The 18,251-nt window shown below is 38.1% G+C and overlaps 1 protein-coding gene across 3 annotated transcripts in view; it reads left to right on the top strand.

Annotated features, from left to right (window-relative positions):
• Nucleotides 1-18,251, top strand: part of FNIP1 (folliculin interacting protein 1) — a 159,081-nt gene that overhangs the window by 64,266 nt on the left and 76,564 nt on the right. For 2 of the 3 annotated variants that reach the window (XM_025387404.1, XM_025387402.1), the window contains exon 3: nt 7,111-7,245. The exons of the other annotated variant lie outside the window; for it this stretch is intronic. In XM_025387404.1, the coding sequence (XP_025243189.1) occupies nt 7,111-7,245 (135 nt within the window). The remainder of the gene's footprint in view (nt 1-7,110; nt 7,246-18,251) is intronic. 3 annotated transcript variants of the gene reach the window in all.

Raw genomic sequence — 18,251 nt, 5'->3', positions numbered from 1 at the left:
AAATTCTATACAAAGTGAACTACATAAATGCTTTGATTATGTTTCAGAAACCAGAGTACTTTGCATGCTCAAATAGTGTCTTATGTAAGTTGAAATAAAATTGTTAATCAAGTGTATAGCTTTCTCAGAACTCGTTTTTTCAGATCTATTATATTTTATGAAAAATGACTGTTGAACTATAAAACCCAATTAAAGTGAATATGTGTAGTGATCTTAAAGAAGTGTTACTGGAAAGGGGTCCGGATCCAGACCCCAAAAGAGAGTTCTTGGATCTTGAGCAAGAAATAATTCAGGGCAAGTCTGTAAAGTGAAAGCGAGTTTATTAAGAAAGTAAAGGAATAAAGAATGGCAACTCCATAGGCAGACCAGCCCTGAGTCCTGCTGATGGTGGATTTTTATGGTTATTTCTTGATTCTGTGCTAAACAAGGGGTGAATTATTCGTGCCTCCCATTTTTTACACCATATAGGGTAATTTACTGACGTTTCCAGTGGCATTTGTAAACTGTCATGGCACTGGTGGGAGTGTAGTAGTAAGGACGACCAGAGGTCACTCTTGTCGCCATCTTGGTTTTGGTGCATTTTAGCCAGCTTCTTTACTGCAGCCTTTTTCATCATCAAGGTCTTTGTGACCTATATCTTGTGCCAACCTCCTATCTCCTCCTGTGACTTAGAATGCTTTAACCATCTGGGAATGCAGCCCAGTTGGTCTGAGCCTCATTTTACCCAACCCCTATTCAAGATGGAGTTGCTCTGGTTGAAACACTTCTGACAGAAGAACCTTCCCATGTTAGAAAAAAATATTGAGATGTGGTTTCGATATGAGCACTAACATAGCCAAATGGATCCATTGTGATTTTATCACGCTATTTTCCTTATCCTAGACATTGTTTTTATGTCAGCAACAGTGCAATGCTATTTCATGAGTTCCCAGTGAGGTTATATGACCATTCACATGTATCAGCTTTCACTGATTGTAAACAAGAATAAAGTTGTACATCAGTAAATTCAGGCAACTTTGGAAAGGTGAATATAGATTTTAAGATATGGGAAACACTCTGAAGTATCATACAGTGCTAATTGAATAGTTGAGTCTTATTTATGATATCAAATTTGCACATAGTATTTGGTTAGATAATTGGATTTAAGTTAATATACAGAAATCAGTAAGCTCAATATATGCAAATAGCTTCCAGTTTGAACACATAAAAGTGAAACATTCATTTAAAATAGCTATAATGACAAAGTTGCCTATGCGTAAACTTAAAATCTGTAAGTTTAGAACTTTAAAAGTCTTCTTAGGCTGGGCATGGTGCCTCACGCCTGTAATCCCAGCACTTTGGGAGGCCGAGGCAGGCGGATCACGAGGTCAGGAGATTGAGACCATCCTGGCTAACACGGCGAAACCCTGTCTCTACTAAAAATACAAAAAATTAGCCGGGCGTGTTGGCAGACGCCTCTAGTCCCAGCTACTCAGGAGGCTGAGGCAGGAGAATGGCGTGAAACTGGGAGGCGGAGCTTGTAGTGAGCCAAGATCGCGCTGCTGCACTCCAGCCTGGGCGACAGAGCGAGACTGCATCTCAAAAAAAAAAAATTCTTCTTAAGGGACGTAAGAGCATACCTTCACAAATGGAAAGACAAAACATATTCTGTGGCAGTAGTCAATGTTATAAAGTTGTCCAAAGTGCTTTGTAAAATAATGCTATCACAGAAACAGTGTTATCCTTATTTTTGTGTTTGGGGTGGGGGTAGTGTCTGGAACTAAATAGTGGATTCTAAAGTTCAGATGGAAAAAAATTAGCAATGATTGGTTGGAAAACTCTGAAAAAGAAGGGCAGTGAGGATGAGCCAGTCCTATCACATTTGAAAATATACTTCACAGTCTCAGTGTTTAAGACAGTGTGTTATTGACACATAAATAGGCAATAGACTAATGGAACAAAATGGAGGATCAGAAATACATCCAAATACATGCAGGAATTTTGGTATATGATTAAGGCATCATCTTAAATGGTGTTGAGACAATTAGCCATGTGGAAGAAAGATTAATTTGGACTCACATTATTACTACTTACTATTATTATTATTTTAGAGATGGGGTCTTGCTGTTTTATCCAGGCTGGCCTCAAAGTTTTGGGCTCAAGTATGAGTCACTGTGCCCAGCCTTAATTTGGATTCATATCTTACAGTGTACATCAGGATGAAACCAAGTATATCAAACATTTAAATATAAAAATATAGAACTATAACATTACAAAAGAAAAAATGAGGGAGTTCTTATATATCTGTGCAGTGAAAAAGGTATTCTAGGCTGGGCGTAGTGACTCACGCCTGTAAACCCAGCACTTTGGGAGGCCAAGATGGGTGAATCACTTGAGGCCAGGTGTTTGAGACCAGTCTGGCCAACATAGGAAGACCCCGTCTCTACAAAAAACATAAAAATTAGCTGGGTATGGTGCTGAGTGTCTGTAGTCCCAGCTACTGGGAGACTGAGGCAGAAGAATTGCTTGAGTCCAGGAAGTGGAGGTTGCAATGAGTTAGGATCACACTACTGCACTCTAGCCTAAGTGACAAAGCAAGACCCTCTCCCCGGCCTGCTAAAAAAAAAAAAAAAAAAAAAAAAAAAATGGCCAGATGCAGTGGCTTATGCCTGTAATGGCAGCACTTTTGGGAGGCTGAAAAGCTGAATCACATGAGGTCAGGAGTTCAAGATCAGCTTGGCCAACATGGTGAAACCCCGTCTTTGCTAAAAAAAAAAAGGACAATAATTAGCCGGGTGTGGTGGCACACGCCTGTAGTTTCATCTACTAGGGAGGCCGAGACACAGTAATTGCTTGATCACAGGAGGCAGAGGCTACAGTGAGCCAAGATTGCAGTCATGCCACTGCACTCCAGCCTGGGCAACAGAGTGAGACTCTGTCTCAAGCAAAGATATTTCTAACTATGAGTTAAAATTCAGAAGCCATAAACTAAAAGATTGACAAATTTGACAGCCATTTTTTTTTTAAACTTGCATGATAAAACAAACAAAACAACACCATAAGGAAAGTTAAAAGACAAATGGCAACCTGGGAAAACACTTTGACAATATAAAATGCCAACTGTTAATATAAAGAGTTCCTAGAAATCAAGAACCACTCAGTAGATAATTGAGTGAAGTACAAGAGCAGAGCGTTGATATACAAATTGCTATTACACGTTTAATAAAATCTTACATTTATAAGATCCTCTCCCTTATCCATAATTAAGAAAGTGAAAATCAAAACTGTATTGAAGCTGGGCATGGTGACACATGCCTGTAGTCCCAGCTACTCAGGAGGCTGAGGTGGGAGGATCGCTTGAGCTCAGGAATTTGAGGCCAGCCTGGGCAATATAGTGAGAACTCATCTCTTAAAAATAACAGCAGAAAAACCTATACTGAGATTTCAGGTCTTTCCTTTTCTAATGACAAAAACTAATGCCTGATGATCTGAGGTGGAACAGTTTCATCCTGAAACCATACCCCCACTACGCTACCCCAGCCTGCAGAAAAATTGTCTTGCATGAAACTGGTGCCTGGTGCCAAAAAGGTTGGCAACCGCTGTTGAGCACTAGGGAATACAGGTGAAAAAAAAAGACATAGTTCTTTTCCTCATAGAACTAACAATCTGACAGCAGAAAGAAACATTTAACAGATAATTACACAAATATGTGTAATGAAATGTGTATTTCAAGTATGTCTAATAAAAGTAATGATAGCAGCAGCTAACTTACGTTAGCACTGACTGTAAAGAGTAAATTATGTAAAACAGAAGAGTACTATCATTATTCCAATTTACAGACGAAGAGGTTAAAGGATGACAATGTTTTAGTGAATTACCATGAAAGGATTTCATTTAGTCTGGGGAGATAAGAAAGTGAATTTTTAAGCTTACACTATGGGGGAAAAGTGCGTAAGAGTTAAGGTGAAAGAGGAAGCACTTGAGAGAGCTGGAAAGACATTCCAGGCTGAGGTAACCATGTATGTCCAATCTCTGAAACAAAAGGCAGTTTGCTAGAGGAAGAAAAGGGGCATACTTCTGTTCTAGGACTAAAGCATAAAAACATGCCTAAAAGTGTGTACAAAAGGATGCATATACACACACATACTATTCTCCCATCAGTTCCTCAGCTGTTTCTCTACTCCCTCCCATCTTGAAGTCGTGGCTTTTCTGAAACCAAACAGCAACAACTACAGTGGCAGATGGTCCTATAATGGGGGGACAAGGCGCAGTCAACAACAATCCCTCATGTAAGCACAGGACTTCTATAAGCAGGAATTGTAGGAAAAAGTGTTCAGTTTCGTATTATTTACTTTGTTATCTCAGATAAGTGATGCCAAACTTTAACCCACAAAAACAAATACCTTCAAATTATGCAAAAAAAGTTATAAATGTTACTGAAAAACACAACTGTCTTTCTATAACTAGGTTATAATTTTTATTAACTTTTTGAAACAATCACAAGTTGCAAGTTCAATACAGAGAACTTTTGCTTTTCTGAACGGAATGAGAGTAAACTGCCTACTTGATAACCCATCAATGTTGATTATTTCAATGTGTATTTCCTAAAAACATGAACATTCTTCTACGTAACCACAATACAGCAAAAATTCAGGAAATCTTTGATATATTATAACCTCAGATCCCATTAAAACTTGACAAGTTGTCCACATAACATCCTGGAGAACAAAAGGATCCAGTTGAGAATCTTGCATTGCATTTATTTGTTATATCTCTTTAGAGAGAGATCCCTCGTGTGCACAATTCAGAATAGGATTCGAACTCCTATGAGAATCTAATGCTGAGGCTGATGTGACAGGAGGTGGAGTGCAGGCGGTAATGCTCACTTGCCCACTGCTCACCACCAGCCATGTGGCCCGGTTCCTAACAGGCCATGGACTGGTACTGGTCTGCAGCCACCCGCTGGCTTAGAACACATAGTACTTAAATACTTTTGTTGACTGATGAAATGGTGGTTTGTGATAGTGGATAAGTCAAGCCAACTGGGTTTAGATAACAGATTTACTAGCTCTTGTAACCTTGGTGAAGTTATTTAACCTGTTTGAGCGTCACGTTTCTCATCTGTAAAATAGGGTTAATAATATCTACTCTGCTCAGTATTAGAGAAAATATACATTAAGGCCTGGCATTTTGTTGGTGATCAATAAGTAATAAGGTTATTAAGATGTGGTGAAGGAGACCCATAGTAAAAATACCCATACTTTTATCAAGTGTTGAAACATACATGGAAATATCTAGTGAAGTCCCTGACTTCAATTATGTTAGCCCTTCATTTTAACTGTTTTCTAATAACAGTTATATCTAGGTTGAATGCAGTGGCTCACACCTGTAATCCCAGCACTTTGGGAGGCCAAGGTGGGAGGATTACTTTAGCCCAGGAGTTTGACACCAGCCTGGGCAACATGATGAGACCTTGTTTCTACAAAAAGTAAAATTAGCTGGATGTGGTGGCATACGCCTGTAGACCCAGCTCTGTGGGGATAGCTAGGATACTATAACTATTATGTATAATATGTATTATATATGTGTGTATGTAAAAAATATATATACACACACACACATATATTCCCTTAAGTGTTGTTAAGTAGGGTTTTTCTTCCCATTAAACAAATAACAAATTAAGGTTTAGAGAGGTCAGTTAACTTGCTCAAGGATCCAGATTTTGAACTCATATCTAGTTCTAAAGCTTTTGTTATTTTTACTTTAAATTTTTGGTTAGAGATAATTGGAGACTACTACATGCAATTTTTAATGATGCTTTTGGTGATGTTGGTAACTAGAAAACAATCAGTCTTCAGTAAATTTGACTTTAGTCAGATTATTTGTTCTAAGAACCTGCCTGAGGTTTGTTAAATGGAAGAATGGACATACTGGTAACTGTGATAAAGCAATGGAATACTTTTAGGAATATCACAGATGTTGGTGGATTGTAACTTTGGCAGTTGTGAGCAGTGAAAGATGTTGGGGAGGAAAAAGAGAAAGAGGAATAAAAAAAAGAAATACATTTTTCTTCCACACTGGATTGCACATTCATCTGGTCTTAAGTTCATTTTCTTATTAAAAATTTAAATATTACATGACTATATTCTCATTTCAATAGAATAAACATATGTATTTATGTATAGTTAAATCTAAAAGTCTCATTTGCATTTCTTTCATCCCTACATTTCTCCCCAGAAAAATAGGTAATTTTTTTATAACAATGTTACTTACGTTTACTTGGGTTTGTTATTATATTTAAATGAATGAATAAGTATTTTTAAAATAGTCTCAGTTTTAATTTCTAATATGGGAAAATACTGATAATTATAACCCATATACACAAAAGACTCTTGGGATCCTCGATAACTTGTAAGAACGTTAAGGGTTGTTTTGTTTGTTTGCTTTTTTTTGGAGACAGACTCTGTCATCCAGGCTGGAGTGCTGTTTGTTTGCTTTTTTTTTTTTTTTTTTTTTTTGGAGACAGACTCTGTCACCCAGGCTGGAGTGCTGTGGTGCAATCTCAGCTCACTGCAACCTTCATCTCCCAGGTTCAAAAGATTCTTGTGCCTCAGCTTCCCAAGTAGCTGGAATTACAGGCATGTGCCACCACGCCCAGCTACTTTTTGTCTTTTAGTAGAGATGGGGTTTCTCGCTGTTGGTCGGTCTGGTCTTGAACTCTTGGTCTCAGGTGATCTGCCTGCCTCAGCCTCCCAAAGTGCTGGGATTACAGGTGTGACCCACCATGCCTGGCCCATAAAGGGGTTTTGAGACCAAATAATTTGAAAACTACTGCAATATATTATTACATCAGTATTAATGAACATCGTGTAGGCCATGGTAATCTAGAAAATTCTCAGGATGTAATAATGTTGGCCAGAAATAACAAACCCCACAGATACTATTCTGGTTTTAAGACAAAAAATAGAAAATACTGGAGAAAATATAGCAAAATGCAAATAGTCATATTAAGGTTGTATTATTTTGAGTTATTTCATTCTTGTTTTTTCCAGAGGTTTTTATACTTTGATGAAATTTGTATATGGTTAAAAATCTGTTAAAATATGAATGGAAATATTATCTGTATTTCAGAAACTCTGCAGTGATGCTCAAGTTAAAGTCTTTGGGAAATGCTGCCAACTGAAACCTGGAGGAGACAGTTCTTCCTCTTTAGATAGTTCTGTGACTTCATCTTCTGATATAAAAGACCAGTGTCTTAAGTACCAGGTAAGATCATTGATGTCATTTATTTATTTATTCATTTATAAATATTTTTGAACATCATCCAATGAACTGTGGAGATATAATAGCAATTAGTCCTTATCTTCCTAGAGCTTGCATTGAAGCTGGAGAAACAGATAAGTAAGTTTATGAACTTTGACAAATCTGAGAATAAGAGATGTAGAGAGCTGTAGGTATAGGTTACACGAGTATTTTCTCCTTATATTTCCCAATTCAGATTTAGATTGGGTTATCAGAATAATTTCTTATTTTACATACTTTTTCATTGTTTATGAAGATAAATACAAAATACCAATACAGTTTCCGTTGTATGAAATTAAAGTATGATTGGAAGTATACATAATACACAGTGTTATTTTTCAAAAGTAATGTGACTTCTTGTAAAACATGGAATTAAACGTATTAGCAAGTATAGTACATAGGAACTTCTCTAAATGTATAACATTTTGTGTAATATCAGTGTTTGGTCTCATGCTCAGCAAGTGTCATCTGTTGTAAATTTATTTGTGTCATCCAAGTTTGCATTAATCACAAGTATTTTATATTTACACAGTATCAAAAATAGAATCTGGCTTTTTAATTACTGGTAATGAAATGATTGTGTTTTGATAGAAATTGATCTTTCTACCTAATCAATGGGACAAGCTGTGTGAAAAGAGTCTGAAATTACTAAATTCCAGATGGATTTACTGCACAGTTCCCCCTGCCTTCTTCTATTCTACCTCCCCTTTAGGCATGATACCTTAACAAATCCATAATAGTGCTGTGCCATACAACACCATCATGACTTACACCATTTTGCACAACTTTGAAAGTTTTGTGATTTTTAAAAAATTTAGCCATGTGGGCTGGGCACGGTGACTCATGCCTGTAATCCCAGCACTTTGGGAGGGTGAGACAGGCAGATCACCTGAGGTTGGGAGTTCGAGACCAGCCTGACCAACATGGAAAAACCCCATCTCAACTAAAAATATAAAAATAGGCATGGTGGCACATGCCTGTAATCCCAGCTACTCAGGAGGCTGGGGCAGGAGAATCGCTTGAACCCGGGAGGCGGATGTTGCGGTGAGCCAAGATTGCACCATTGCACTCCAGCCTGGACAGCAAGAGCGAAACTCTGTTTCAGGAAAAAAAAAAAAAAAAAAAAAAAAAAGCCATGTGTGTAGTGTGAGCCTGTAGTCGCAGCTACTCAGGAGGCTGAGGTGGGAGGATTGCTTGAGCCCAGAAGTTCTAGGATGTAATAAGTTACGATCATGCCATAGCAACCCAGCCTGGGTGACAGAGTGAGACCTTGTCTCAATAAAAAATATGTATATAGGGTGGCTGGCAAGATGGCCAAATAGGAACAGCTCCGGTCTGTAGCTCCCAGCAAGATCAAAGCAGAAGGCAGGTGATTTCTGCATTTCCAACTGAGTGAAAACAAAGCTGCTGGGAAGTTAGAACTGGGCGGAGCTTGTCGCAGCTCAGCAAAGCCACTGTAGCCAGACTGCCTCTCTAGATTCCTCCTGTCTGGGCAGGGCGTCTCTGAAAGAAAGGCAGCAGCCCCAGTCAGGGGCTTATAGATAGAACTCCCATCTCCCTGGGACAGAGTACCTGGAGGAAGAGGTGGCTCTGGGCACAGCCTCAGCAGACTTAAATGTTCCTGCCTGCTAGCTCTGAAGAGATCAGTGGATATCCCAGTACAGCGTTCAAGCTCTGGTAAGGGACAGACTACCTCCTCAAGTGGGTCCCTGACCTCTATGACTCCTCACTGGGAGACACCTACCAACAAGGGTCAACAGACATCTCATAGAGGAGAGCTCTGGCTGGCATGTGGCAGGTGCCCCTCTGGGATGAAGCTTCCAGAGGAAGGAACAGGCAGGAATCTTTGCTGTTCTGCGGCCTCCACTGGTGATACCCAGGCAAATAGGGTCTGGAGTGGACCTCCAGCAGACACCAGCAGACCTGCAGTAGAGGGGTCTGACTGGTAGAAGGGAAATTAACAAACAGAAAGAAATAGCATCAACATCAACAAAAAGGACATCCCCATGAAAACCCCATCTGAAGGTCACCAGCATCAAAGAACAAAGATAGATACATCCACAAAGATGAGGAAAAACCAGCATAAAAAGGCTGAAAATTCCAAACACCGGAATGCCTCTCCTCCTCAGAAGGATCACAACACCTTGCCAGCAAGGGAACAAAACTGGATGGAGGATGAGTTTGACAAGTTGACAGAAGTAAGCTTCAGAAGATAGATAGAAACAAACTCCTCTGAGCTAAAGGAGCATCTTCTAACCCAATGCAAGAAAGCTGAGAACCCAGAAAAAAGGTTAGATAAATTGCTAACTGGAATAACCAGTTTAGAGAAGAACATGAATGACCTGATGGAGCTGAAAAACACAGCAGGAGAACTTCGTGAAGCATGCACAAGCATCAATAGCTGAATCAATCAAGCGGGAGAAAGTATATCAGAGATTGAAGATCAACTTTATGAAATAAAAAGTGAAGACAAAATTAGAGAAAAAAGAATGAAAAGGAACAAACAAAGCCTCCAAGAAATATGGTACTATGTGAAAAGACCAAACCTGCGTTTGATTGGTGTACCTGAAAGTGACAGGGAGAATGGAACCAAGTTGGAAAACACTCTTCAGGATATTATCCAGGAGAACTTCCCCAACCTAGCAAGACGGGCCAACATTAAAATTCAGGAAATACAGAGAACGCCACAAAGATAGTGTTTGAGAAGAGCAACCCTAAGACATATAATTGTCAGATTCACCAAGGTTGAAATGAAGGAAAAAATGTTAAGGGCAGCCAGAGAGAAAGTTTGGGTTATACACAAAGGGAAGCCCATCAGACTAACAGTGGATCTCTCTACAGAAACTCTGAAGCCAGAAGAGAGTTGAGGGGCCAATATTCAACATTCTCAAAGAAAAGAATTTTAAACCCAGAATTTCATATCCAGCCAAACTAAGCTTCATAAGCGAAGGAGAAATAAAATCCTTTCCAGATGAGCAAATGCTGAGAGATTTTGTCACCACCTAAGGCCTGCTTCCTGAAGGAAGCGCTAAATATGGAAAGGAAAAAACAGTACCAGCCACTGCAAAAACATATGAAATTGTAACACTGTTGACACTAAGAAGAAACGGCATCAACAATGCATCATAATGACAGGATCAAATTCACACATGACAATATTAACCTTAAATATAAATGGACTAAATGCCCCCATTAAAAGACACAGACTGGCAAATTGGATAACGAGTCAAGACACATCAGTATGCTGTATTCAGGAGACCCATCTCATGTGCAAAGACACATATAGGCTCAAAATAAAAGGAAGGAGAAATATTTACCAAGCAAATGGAAAGCAAAAAAAAAAAAAAAAAAAAAAAAAAGCAGGGGTTGCAATCCTAGTCTCTGATAAAACAGACTTTAAACCAGCAAAGGGCATTTAAAAAAAAAAAAGACAAGGGCATTACATAATGGTAAAGGGATCAATGCAACAATAGGGATCAGTGCAACAAGAAGAGCTAACTATTGTAAATATATATGCATCCAATACAAGAGCACCCAGATTCATAAAGCAAGTTCTTAGAGACCTACAAAGAAACTGAGACTCCCACACAATAATAGTGGGAGACTTTAATACCTGACTGTCAATATTAGACAGATCAACAAGACAGAAAATTAACAAGGATGTTCAGGACTTGAACTCAGCTCTGGACCAAGTGGACCTAATAGACATCTACAGAACTCTCCACCCCAAATCAACAGAATATACATTCTTCTCAGCAACACATCACACTTATTCTAAAATTGACCACATAATTGGCAGTAAAACACTCGTCAGTGAACGCAAAAGAATGGAAATCATAACAGTCTCTCAGACCACAGTGCAATCAAATTAGATCTCAGGATTAAGAAACTCACTCAACCGCACAACTACTTAGAAACCGAACAACCTGCTCCTGAATGACTACTGAGTAAATAACAAACTGAAGTCAGAAATAAATAAGTTTGAACAAAGACACACCGTACCAGAATCTCTGGGACTCAGCTAAAGCAGTGTTTAGAGGGAAATCTATACCACTAAATGCCCACAGGAGAAAGTGGGAAAGATCAAAAATTGACACCCTAACATCATAATTAAAAGAACTAGAGAAGAAAAAGCAAATTCAAAAGCTAGCAGAAGACAGGAAATAACTAAGATCAGAGCAGAACTGAAGGAGATGGGACAGGAAAAACCCTTCAAAAAATCAGTGAATCTAGGAGCTGGTTGTTTGAAAAGATTAACAACATAGATAGACCGCTAGCCAGACTAATAAGGAGGAAAAGAGAGAAGAATCAAATAGACACAATAAGAAATGATAAAGGGGATATCATCACTGATCCCACAGAAATACAAACTTCCATCATAGAATACAATAAACACCTTTACGCAAATAAACTAGAAAATCTAGAAGAAATGGATAAATTCCTGGACACATACACCCTCCCCAGACTAAACCAGGAAGAAGTCAAATCCCTGAATAGACCAATAGCAAGTTCTGAAATTGAGGCAGTAATTAATAGCCTACCAAGCAAAAAAGGTCCAGAACCAGATGAATTCATAGCTGAATTCTATCAGAGGTACAAAGAGAGCTAGAGCTGGTACCATTCCTTCTGAAACTATTCCAATCAATAGAAAAAGAGGAAATCCTCTATAACTAATTTTACGAGACCAGCATCATCCTGATACCAAAACCTGGCAGAGACGCAACAGAAAAAGAAAATTTCAGGTGAGTATCCTGATGAACATCAATGGGAAAATCCCCAATAAAATACTGGCAGACCGAATCCAGCAGCACATCAAAAAGCCTATCCACCACAATCAAGTTGGCTTCATCCTTGGGATGCAAGGCTGGTTCAACGTATGCAAATCAGTAAACGTAATCCATCACATGAACAGAACCAATGACAGAAATCACATGATTATCTCAATAGATGCAGAAAAGGCCTTCGATAAAATTCAACACCCATCATGCTAAAAACTCTCAATAAACTAGGTATTGATGGAGCGTATCTCAAAATACGTTCCATTAGTGCCTATTTATGACAAACCCATAGCCAGCATCATCCCGAATGGGCAAACGCTGGAAGCATTCCCTCTGAAAACCAACACAAGATAAGGATGCCCTTTCTCACCACTCCTATTCAACATAGTATTGGAAATTCTGGCCAGGGCAATCAGGCAAGAGAAAGAAATAAAGCGTATTCAGATAGGAAGAGAGGCAGTCAAATTGTCCCTGTTTGCAGATGATATGATTGTATATTCAGAAAACCCCATCGTCTCAGCCCAAAATCTCCTTAAGCTGATAAGCAACTTCAGTAAAGTCTCAGGATACAAAATCAATGTGCAAAAATCACAAGCATTCCTATACACCAATAATAGATAAACAGAGAGCCAAATCATGAGTTAACTCCCGTTCACAATTGCTACAAAGAGAATAAAATACCTAGGAATCCAACTTACAAGGGATGTGAAGGACCTCTTCAAGGAGAACTACAAACCACTGCTCAAGGAAAAAGAGAGGATACACACAAATGGAAAAACATTTCATGCTTATGGATAGGAAGAATCAGTATCGTGAAAATGGCCATCATGCCTATAGTAATTCATAGATTCAATGCTGTCCCCATCAATCTACCATTGACTTTCTTCACAGAGTTAGAAAATCTACTTTAAATTTCATATGGAACCAAGAAAGAGCCTGTATAGCCAAGAAAATCCTAAGCAAAAAGAACAAAGCTGGAGGCATCACGCTACCTGACTTCAAACTGTACTACAAGGCTAGAGTAACCAAAACAGCATTGTACTGATACCAAAATAGATACATAGATCAATGGAACAGAACGGAGGCCTCAGAAATAACGCCACACATCAACAACCATCTGATCTTCGGCAAACCTGACCAAAAAAAGCAATGGGGAGAGGATTCCCTATTTAATAAATGGTGTTGGAGAAAACTTACTAGCCATATGCAGAAAACTGAAACTGGATCCCTTCCTTACACCTTATATACAAAAATTAACTCAAGATGGATTAAAGACTTAAACGTAAGACCTAAAACCATAAAAACCCTAGAAGAAAACCTAGGCGATACCATTCAGGACATAGGCATGGGCAAAGACTATGACTAAAACACCAAAAGCAATGGCAACAAAAGCCAAAATTGACAAATGAGATCTAATTAAAGAGCTTTTGCACAGCAAAAGAAAGTATCATCAGAGTCAACAGGCAACCTGCAGAATGGGAGAAAACTTTTGCAATCTATCCATCTGACAAAGGGCTAATATCCAGAATCTACAAGGAACTTAAACAAATTTACAGGAAACAAACAACGCCATCAAAAAGTGGATGAAGGATACAAATGGACACTTCTCAAAAGAAGACATTTATATGCAGCCAACAAACATGAAAAAAAGCTCATTATCACTGGCCATTAGAGAAATGCAAATCAAAACCATAATGAGATAAGCATCTCATGTCAGATAGAATAGCAATCATTAAAAAGGCAGGAAACAACAGATGCTGGAGAGGATGTGGAGAAATAGGAACACTTTTACACTGTTGGTGGGAGTGTAAATTAGTTCTACCATTATGGAAGACAGTGTGGCAATTCTTCAAGAATCTAGATCCAGAAATACCATTTGACCCAGCAATCCCATTACTGGGTATATACCCAAAGGATTGTAAATCATTCTAGTATAGAGACACATGGATATGTATGTTTATTGCAGCACTATTTACAATAGCAAAGACTTGGAACCAACCCAAATGTCCATCAGTGATAGACTGGATAAAGAATATGTGGCACATATACACTATGGAATACTGTGCAGCCATAAAAAGGGATGAGTTCATGTCCTTTGCAGGAATGTGGATGAAGCTGGAAACCATCATTTTCAGCAAACTAACACAAGAACAGAAAACCAACACCGCATGTTCTCGCTCATAAGTAGGAGTTGAACAATGAAAGCACATGGACACAGGGAGGGGAACATCACACACTGGGGCCTGTTGGGGGAATGGGGGCTAGGGGAGGAGTAGCATTAGGAAAAATACCTAATGTAGATGACAGGTTGATGGGTGCAGCAAACCACCATGGCACATGTATACCTATTTAACAAACCTGCACATTCTGCACATGTATCCCAGAACTAAGAAGCATAATAATAATTTTTTAAAAATGTATATAATTTCAGGTAAGTGGAACATATTCTTTGAGTTACACAGTGTTTAACAGATTATTAGCTTTCAGGAATGAGTACTTAGAATAGACCTTTTAAATAAGGCATTTTTAAAAAGACAATAATGATAATAGCATCCTTTTAATTATAAGTTTCGTTGTAGATTATGTCGCATTAAAATACATAGCTTGCCAGTCACATTCATGGTAACTATTTAATATATGTTAGAACAGACAAATAGAACCTTAATAGTAAACTATATGGTATCATAAAATTTACATAGCAATGTATTAATATTTTTACTGTATTTTGCTTTCTGGGGATTATTTTATTTGCGTAATAGTTAAATCTATAAATGCCTTGGTATTTAAATTTGTATAGCTTGCTTAATACAAGAAATAATAATTTCAGTCAAAATAACAATGTAGTTAGACACATTATGGAGCTTGTAAGGCAAGACTGCCATGTCTGTCATTAGCCAGAAGTAATTTAGGTTGCCAAGTAATACTGGCGTTGAGTTTTTTAAAAAAGCTATTTTATCATTAAAAAAATTGTTCAACTCCATTTCTGAAATGTTGTTCTCAGTACCCAAGCCTCTGTGTCTTAAAATAAAAATTTGATCTTAACCAAATCTCAAGAATAAATTAGTTGCTTTCTGTATTAGTAACCTAGGTATGACAGAAATGACTTTTTTCTTAAAAATTAACTTTGTGGGCCAGGCACGGTGGCTCATGCCTATAATCCCAGCACTTTGGGAGGTCAAGGTGGGCGGATCACAAGGTCAAGAGATTGTTATCATCCTGGCCAAAATGGTGAAACCCTGTCTCTACTAAAAATACAAAAATTAGCTCGGTGTGGTGGTGTGCACATGTAGTCCCAGCTACTCTGGAAGCTGAGACAGGAGAATTACTTGAAACCCGGGAGGCGGAGGTTGCAGTGAGCCAAGATCGTGCCATTGCACTCCAGCCTGGGAGACAAGAGCAAGACTCCATCTCAAATAATAATAATAATAATGATAATAATGTTTGTGCTCTTATTAGACCAAAATTAAGAGTATAGCTCTGAGAAGGAAAAAAAACCATGTAAATGAACATACATGAAACTGATATAAAAATAGCCATGTATAAAAAAATGTGTTGCTACTTGAAGGTGTCTTTTTAAAGAAAGGTACAAATATTTAAACATAGGGATTGTCTTAACCCTAATAATAGGACAATTTAAGATAGGTAGTAAATAGACAAAGGAGTAAAAGAGTCACATGATAAAATGAAAAACAGTGTGCAGCTGTATATCCTGGTCTCCAGTTGTAAAGTAGGGATTCTCTTCACTTTATGGTTATTAGAATTTTCCTAAATATTTTAGAAACCATTAATTTTTTTATTTTATATAATTGCATCAAAGGATGGTATTGGGACACTCTCTAAACAGTGGCTTAAACAAATTAGGGATTGTGTTCCTGACATGATAACCCTAAAAGTGTACTATCTAGGTATGATACTGGGCTTCAAGATACCCTCAGAGACCATGGTTCCCTTATCTTTCTACTTGGAGTTAATGTGTACTTGTTGCCTTGTTGTTATAATATGACATCTCCATCTGTAGTGACTTCCATTTACATCTTACGGACCAGGCCTGTGTCAAATGCATGTAAATGAGTACTGAAAATTGCTACTTCAACCATAACACTAACCTTTTAAGTATAAAAATTATTCTAAATCGCCTATCTTCAAGTGAGCCTGTGAAATGAAATTTTTTTCAGTTGTGCACATTAGTTCCCTAAAACAAACTGGACTTCAAAAAATGAGGAAGAATTAGAGAACAGATACTTGGTAGGTAAATAGTGATATTTGCCACGATATCTAAATAGTAACCCAACGGATAAGTTCAATCTTTAACTGTTGTCTGACTCCTGTGAAGACAAAGAATAATGAAAGAGAATAACTTTTTAATCAGGAGGTTCTTTGGAAACAAGACATTCTAATGTTTTGAGGAAGTCTTGCTCTGTCGCCCAGGCCGGAGTGCAGTGGCCCGATCTCCACTCGCTACAACCTCTGCCTCCTGGGCTCAAGCAATTCTCCTGCCTCAGCCTCCCAAGTAGCTGGGATTATAGGCGTGCACCACCACGCCCAGCTAATTTTTTGTATTTTTAGCAGAGACAGGGTTTAACCATGTTGGCCAGGCTGGTCTCAAACTCCTGACCTTGTGATCCTTTCGCCTCGGCCTCCCAAAATGCTGGGATTACAAGCGTGAGCCACCGTGCCCAGCCTCAAAGAAGTCTTAAAAAAAAAAAAAAAAAATTGTGGTAAGAACATGAGGTCTACCCTCTTAAATTTTTAAATGTACAAGGAATTGTTGTCTATATGTACACTGTAGATCTCTAGAGCTTATTCAAATTGTTTGAAATTTAATGCCATTGATTAGTTACGCCCTCGCCCCAGTCCCTGGTAACTCCACATTTCCCCCTCGCCCCAGCCCCTGGTAACTACCATTCTACTCTTTGATTCTGTAAATTTGGCTATTTTAAATACCTCATATAAGTGGAGTATTTATCTTATCATGCAGTATTTATCTTTTTGTGACTGGCTTATTTCATTTAGCCTAACATCCTTAAGATTAATCTGTGTTGTTGCATGTTGCAGAATTTTCTTCTTTTTAAAAACTGAATAGTGTTTCATTCTATGTATTTATTATATTTCATTTATCTCTTCATCTGTCAATGGACATTTAGGGTTATTTTCACATCTTGGCTATTGTGAATAGTGCTGTAATGAACATAGGAGTGCTAACATCTCTTTGAGATCCTGATTTTAGTTATTTTGGAAAAATGCCCAGAAGTGGAATTGCCAGATCACATGGTAGTTCTATTTTTAATTTTTGGAGGACTTGCCATGTTGTTTTCCATAAGTACAGTACCATTTTGCATTCCTACAACAATGTGCAAGGGCTCCAGTTTTGCCACATCCTCACCACTTGTTGTCTTTGCTTTTTTGATTATAGCCAACCTGACAGGTTTTGGGGTTTTGATTTACATTTCTCTGATTAGAAATGTTGAGCATTTCTCCTGTATCAGTTGGTCATTTGTATGAATTCTTTGGAGAAATGTTTGTTCAAGACCTTAATTGCGTTATTAGTTTTTACTATAGAGTTGTAGGGGTTTCTGGTACATTTTGAAGCCGAATCCCTTATCAGATACATGGTTTGCAAGTATTTTTTCCCATTCCATATTTTATCTTTTCGCCCTCTTGATTATTTTCTTTGCTGTGCAGAAACATTTTAGTTTGATGTAGTCCCACTTGTCTGTTTTTGCTTTTGTTACCTGTGCTTTGGCTGTCATATCTGTGAAATTATTGCTAAGACCAATGTCATCAAGCTTTTCTCCTATTTTCTTCTGGGAGTTTTACAGTTTCAGGTCATACGTGTAAGCGTTTAATCCATTTTGAGTTGATTTTGTGCATGATATAGGACACCAGTTTTATTCTTTTGCATGTGGATATCCAGTTTTCCCAACAGCATTTGTCGAAGAGACTATCCTGTCCGCATTGTGTATTCTTAGCACACTTCTTGAAGATCAGTTGATTGTATACATGTAGGTTTATTTCTGGTCTCTTTGTTCTGTTCCATTGGTCTATATGTCTGTCTTAATGTCAGTACCTTACTGTTTTCACTATTGTAGCTTTGTAGTATAATTTGAAATCAGGAAGTGTAATGCCTGCCAGCTTTGTTCTTTTTCAAGGTTGATTTGGCTCATTGTGGTCTTCTGTGGTTTCATATGAATT

This window comes from Theropithecus gelada, chromosome 6 (assembly GCF_003255815.1).
Source record: "Theropithecus gelada isolate Dixy chromosome 6, Tgel_1.0, whole genome shotgun sequence".
Lineage (NCBI taxonomy): Eukaryota > Metazoa > Chordata > Mammalia > Primates > Cercopithecidae > Theropithecus > Theropithecus gelada.
This window is presented reverse-complemented; position numbering and strand designations above follow the sequence as displayed.